The 6772-nt window shown below is 27.9% G+C and overlaps 1 protein-coding gene across 5 annotated transcripts in view; it reads left to right on the top strand.

Moving 5' to 3' along the window:
- The window catches only part of LOC108749434 (neutral ceramidase), a 67824-nt gene that overhangs the window by 58492 nt on the left and 2560 nt on the right, over window positions 1–6772 (top strand). For all 5 annotated transcript variants that reach the window (XM_018488153.1, XM_018488150.1, XM_018488151.1 and 2 more), the window contains exons 10-12: window positions 400–630; window positions 1289–1384; window positions 4447–4617. In XM_018488153.1, the coding sequence (XP_018343655.1) occupies window positions 400–630; window positions 1289–1384; window positions 4447–4617 (498 nt within the window). The remainder of the gene's footprint in view (window positions 1–399; window positions 631–1288; window positions 1385–4446; window positions 4618–6772) is intronic.

The following is a 6772-nucleotide window of genomic DNA, read 5'->3' as shown; positions in this document are numbered from 1 at the left end:
TAAATTACTAACAATATATATATATATATATATATATATATATATATATATATTTAAAAAAAGAACAGACTTTGGAGTGTTAATTACATTTGTTGTCATTTTGATTTTGTGCAAACTTTTTTATCATCTTGTTATTAAAATGCAATTAGAATAAGTATGTGATTAATAGGGTATACTGTGCGATAGACATAGACTTTAGATACTACGAAGAAACATCGACAAGATTAAATGTAAATTATTGCGTTAAGATAAGTAATGAATCGTAACTTATATGGACAGAAAACGGAAGTGTGAGTACTGCGTAATATACTGCAGCATGGCGTAATTGGATACTTTGAAATCGTTACGTCGGCGTCGTTGTCGAGTACTGAATTGTTGGACGGTGACTAATCATTTCAGATAAAACTCCCTTATCAATGGCAGCCGAAAATTGTCTCGACGCAAGTCGCCATAATCGGAAACGTTGTCATCGCTGGCGTACCCGGTGAATTCACGACAATGTCCGGAAGAAGATTGCGAGAGTCTATCAGGAAAGTTATGAGCGATGCATCCGACGACGAAACGTTCGTAATAGTCGCAGGGCTCTGCAATACTTACAGCGATTACATAACCACACCTGAGGAGTATCAAGTAAACTGTTCATTGTTGTTACTAAGCATAAGCAATTCGCTCGAGAATCGAGGCGATTTTGAGGGCATCCAAGCGAAACCTGTTGGATTAGTTATCGCGATTTATAATACGTATAATATTTATACGAGAATAGTCTTAAAAGTTCTCGGCCTGACATACATAGAAATGACGTCACAAATACAACTGGCTTTAATTTTAAGTTTGATTCTTCACAGGGCTACTGTTAAAATTTCTGACAGAAATAGTGTTCATTAGTTTCTTTGTTTTGTTCGTGTAAAGCAAGCAACCAACTTTTGGTTCCATCATGACAATACATCCGCTCACATTTCTTCAATTGCATATTTCATTAAATCACGTGAAATCTGGTGAAATACAGTGCTTGCGGAATTATTGCAATGGAATTTTGCGATTGCAACATTGAAAAAATGTGAGCATTGTCATGACGGAACCAAAAATTGCAGATTACTTTACATATACATGAACAAAATGAAAAAATTAATGTACGCATCTGTCTCAAAATTTTAACAGTAGCCCTATAAAAGATCAAACTTGTCTAAAATTATAGCAGTTTGATATTTGTGACGTATTGATCTTGACTCTTTATCTTTTCTTGAAACGCATCCCGATGCATAATAGTCGCTGAAATATTAATTTTTAGATACAAAGATATGAAGGCGCATCAACAATTTATGGTCCGCATACACTTACAATATACTTGAAGCAATACCAAGAGTTAATAAAAGCAGCTATTCAAGTAAGTAAATAGAATATATACAAAATATTTTGTACTTGTGTTAAAACCGGTCCTTGTTAAAATTTTTGACATATTCAAGACTTAATTTAATATAAGATGATTGGATTATTTGAATAGTTTATGTTAAATTAAATAGTCAACATTTTTTAATGTAAAGATAACACTATTTGTAAGAAAGTAAATAAAAATAATATATATTTTAAAATATAAATTTTAAAAATATAAACGAATAAAATGTATGGATAAAATGTTAATTTAACACATTATAAAGGTTAATTGTATTGTGCGTGAAAAAAAATATATGCTTCCATAATCTGCTTTTAAATTGTAAGCAATAAAAAATTAATTTATTATTTTTTGTGTTAATTTTTATATAGAGGAAAGTTGCCGATACTGACGTAGATCTTAGGAAAAGACTTTTCCTTATATACATTTCTTGGAAATTAAATTGTACTTTAAAATATATGATTTCTTTAAATGATTGAAAAATAAGAACCCATAAATTATTTTTGTGGTTTATTTTTATAAAATTGTTTATATAAAATCAACAAAAATCTAATTCTATAGTTGCGAAAACGATATTCTTACAATTTTCACTTATAAATTGCATAGTTTAAATTATAATGAGCACATTATTAATAATATTAGATCGTTTTATATATTTGTAATTTCTTAAATCAAGTTTAGTATTTTTTTTTAATTTTTATTATAATATGATTTTATACATAGTCGAGATGTAACGTAAACCGGCATACGATCTGTAAGATAAACTTAGTTAGCTATATTTTTATATAGTGCGTTATTATAGTTATTGCGATATTGTGTCAAATATTGATGCTAAAGGTATTTCTATATGTATATTTACGAGAAAATCCTTTCCCTCCTCCTTCCAAAAATTGTCGCGTTATACTCGTATGTTTGCAAAACAGTATAAAGTTGTAGCCTTCTTTATATGTATATAAAGAAGGATACAATTTTTTTGCGACCGTTCGGAGATTGTTTTATTTCTACATTTTCTTATGTATTCTTCTTCATGGAAATCGAAAGTTATCACAATAATAAAGCAAATAAGAAAATTATCACAATAACACACTCAGGGAAAAAAGTTGGTACATTAAATAAAATCTTTACAAAGAATAAAATTGCAATCTCTACATAGAATAAAATCCTTATTCATATCGTTACGAAATAGCTGTCAGTTGTGTTTCAATTATTTAAACTAATAATAGTTTAAATTTATTTACAGAATTGTATCATAATACTGAATTAGTTTTTAAATTATTATATTAAGGTACAACTCATAGAGATTTTATAACGATGTGAATAAACATCTTATTCTTTAATTCAATGTATCAATTTTTGAGTATAGTTTCATTACTATAATTCTCATTTCTAGATTTCCACGAAAAAAAATACATAGGAAAATAGAGAAATAATCCCCAAATAGTCGTAAAAAAGTGAAAGTTGAACTCTCCTTAACAAAAAACATTTCATGCCGCGAAATGAAAAAATCTAGAAATTCTCGTATCCACATGTACGTATAAGTATTTTTTATAGATGATTCTTGTGAAAAATGAGAATAGGAATATATGACAGTTATACTATGTTAGTTTTGAGGTCCATTTTGTCAGACACTCATTTTTACTTATCTTATGAAAAAGTTAATTATTGTAAAATTATAAACAATATTATAAAAACTACTATTATCTGATAGGACATCATATAATTTGTGTACGTATTTATATTTCTAAAGTGTTATTTTTAGTTTTTGTTTAAGAAATAATGCCCAAAAACAAAATAATTTGACGAAATCGGCGATTTCCTCGAATATATTTCTATTATTCTTTAACATATTCATTTTGTATTAAATTAACACAAAAAATTGAATAGACTGTTTGAGATGTAAAATTTAACATAACATGAGATATTAAATTTAACATAAATTTTTCAACTATGTACGTAATCACAAAATATGCAAATTCAGAATTAAGAAGATCTTTCTCCGCTAACAAGATGCAATCGGTCTCACAGTGAAAATACTTCTCCACTTAGTAATCACTTATTATTTTCACAGAAATCACGCATTGTTTATCTTTTACGTCACCGCAAAATCAATCGCTGATATCTAACTATCAAGGTTGGGTAGTAACTCGTTAATTAATTAATAACTAGTCTTCAATAATAACTGATGATTAAGTTAAATAATAAAATTAAAAATTAATAACTCTTAACTTAACTTATAATTAATTAATTTTAAATGAGTTAACTTTTAACATTAACTAGTTATTTAGTAAAATACATTAAGTTTAACTCATTAGCTTTTATCTTTGTAAATTAAATTTTTTTATTTTTCAACATTAATATTTCTTTTTCCTACAAAATTTTTAATAATAATTAGACAATCAGAATAAAATTTTAATGGACATGCTAGTACATATAAAGCTACTTGCATTTCTCTCAAGTTTCAAATAGAATAATTTATTTAAAAAAAAAACGGTTTTATTAATTAAAGTTTTACATATTTAAATAATGTGTAATATAGGATATTCTTTTATAATTTAATACCTATCTAATAATCACTAACATTATCTACATTTTTTGTGTAATTCTTCTTATTTGAATTTTTAATTATTATTGGTTAATTTATTATATTTAAAGAAACAATACATTTCCATTTAAAATACGTAAAAAAAAAACTAATTTTTGGTATTTTATATGAACATTTTATTAATGGAAATATTAAATGATTTATTTAATGATAGTTCATATAATAATTGTTTTTTTAATAACCTAATTTAAAAAAAAATTACGTTTTAATGTTAATATTATATATAAGTGCGTATTCAAATTTTTATTTTAAATATTAATTTAATATTGACTCCATTTTTAATTAAGTTATAAGTTTTTTGTTCGTGCAATCTTTAACGTAATTAAATTAATTTTGTAGACCATTAACTTTAATTTAATTTAATTAACAAGAAATATTAACTTACCCGTCTTTGCTAACCATATAGAATTTATATTAAGAACGCAATGAACATTATGTTTTACTGTTATTGCAGAATAAACCTGTTTCACCAGGACCACCCGCTCCAAAGCTGCTGCAAAGTAACTTGATCATCCTTGTACCTCCTGTGCTGTACGACACGCCGCGATGGGGACGCAACTTCGGGGATGTTATCCAACAGCCGCAAAAGTTCGCGTTACCTGGTGACACAATTATAGCGATCTTTGTAAGTATCCCCATTGGTATCTCTATCTATAATTTATGACACTTATGTTACTCCGAGGAGTTTTAAGATTTTTCTTTGGGTGAAATCGCCATCCATTTTCAAATAATAAAGCCATTGATGAAGCCGTAAACTATTATATATCAAGTCTGTATCGACGTCAAACAGTGAGATTATGCGAAATGCCATGTAATTGAATTTGAATTGCATAGGTCGGGGAGGAGTGCGCACGGTCGATAGCTTCCATAAAACATGTACAATTCTATTTTGCATATAACGGTGCTGCTTACTTCGCGAGTCATTAGCGATGGTTACGCTATGAAATGGACCGATTACTATGCGAGCCATGCTGTCATGTGCACACTGACTGTCTGTAAACACCGCAATAATGAACATTTAATGCGGCATAACACATTGCGAATCGAACGGATTAATGCCGTTATAGCGAAGGCCGCTCGCTACAATAATAGGAAATTTTGCGAATTTATAGCATGTATAAACTAAACCGTGGAAATGAATTGCGATACATTTAAACAACACGATTAATTTTATTAAATAAATTTCGCGTATTTTTATTTATTATGTATGTCATCAATTTTATTGTCAGAAAAATTTACAATGTTGCGCATTGTTAAATTATGCTATACTGAAAAAGAAGAAGAAAAAGAAGAAGGAGAAGAAGAACACAGTGTCATCCGTTTATCATAATTCTCATAAATAATTCTGTAATAGTACTTTTGAAGCTATGCGTCCCGCGGGTTATCTCCGTATCTAGATCCCAATATCAGGTTACTCCTCACCCTGATGAAGACATTCTAATAATAAGTCTAGGCACGGAGGTAAATCATGGATAAATCGCGAAACGCAAAGCTTCTTTAATTCTGTATAATGGAAATTTCCACATAGTGGACACAGAATTGTTGTTAACATGATATTACAAGCTTGACGTAAGACGTCATGGTGAAAATTCCAACAAAAGAATGCTTTACACGCTATTTCTTGTTTGCTTATCCGTTCTGTATTCTTTCCTCTGTTCTTCTTTTATTTGGAAGCTACAATGGCTTATATAAGGTCCCTATATAAGGCCACACCTTTTTATCTCCTAAACTAACAGAGATACACCTAATAAATGTAATATCAAATTAAACGGTTCTAATTAAAATCTATTGTCTGTAATCTGATCAGATGATCTTTCTCTCAGAGTTAGAAATTGGCCGCACCGCCGCACAGAGTTTCCAAAACTGGAAAGATAGTAATCCCGCAAAGTTTTAAACCGAAACAATTTGTATAATTTGTATTTAAAATAAATTTATATTAATTTTGTTATATTGTACATCGTTATATTCGTTAGAACGGACACTACAACTTTTATTATATCAAAATATTTACTTTAGCTTGCACAAATTATCATTCAGTTTTGTACACTGTTGGAAAAAATGTGTCAAATTTAATATAAATCGCGCGATCCGTGTCTCAAACGGTTCATTCAAATTTTTGAGTTAATTTAACACAAGATGAATATATTAAAAGGTTACACAAACATTATATAAGAGAATAAATACAAAAAAAAAGATAATATCAATATAAACCGTTGTAAATAAACCGTGGAGATTTTTCAGTAAAATTAACCTTTATAATATGTTAAATTAATCTACATTTTATTCATTCATCTTAGATATGTTAAATATCAATGTAACACAAAATATTTAAATATCATAATCGTATTGTGTTAAATTAATACCTATAAATAAATTTAAAAAATTAATACAAACATCTTAAAAACAAGAACGTAAATGGACCGTTTCCAATACAAATACACAATTCTTTTTTATTGTGTAACGTAGATAATTTTTCTACTTCTACTAAGGATTATTATGCTTATAAGAGAGTTTAATTAGAATTGTTTAATTTGATATTATATTTATTAAGTTCATCTCTAGTTACCGAGATAAAAAAAGGTGCAGGCAGACTTATACGCGGAGACATATAGGTAATATGAGTGGATAATGTAAATCGATACATGTTAAATAATTTCAATCCTATATTATTTTATGTTTTCAACTATAAATTAATTCAGAATTACGTATATCGCTAAATATAATTATTTGGTTAATTATCGACAATAATGACACAATTATTATAAAAGGCATGGATTATT

This window comes from Trachymyrmex septentrionalis, unplaced genomic scaffold (assembly GCF_001594115.1).
Source record: "Trachymyrmex septentrionalis isolate Tsep2-gDNA-1 unplaced genomic scaffold, Tsep1.0 scaffold29, whole genome shotgun sequence".
In the NCBI taxonomy this organism is placed as follows: domain Eukaryota; kingdom Metazoa; phylum Arthropoda; class Insecta; order Hymenoptera; family Formicidae; genus Trachymyrmex; species Trachymyrmex septentrionalis.
This window is presented reverse-complemented; position numbering and strand designations above follow the sequence as displayed.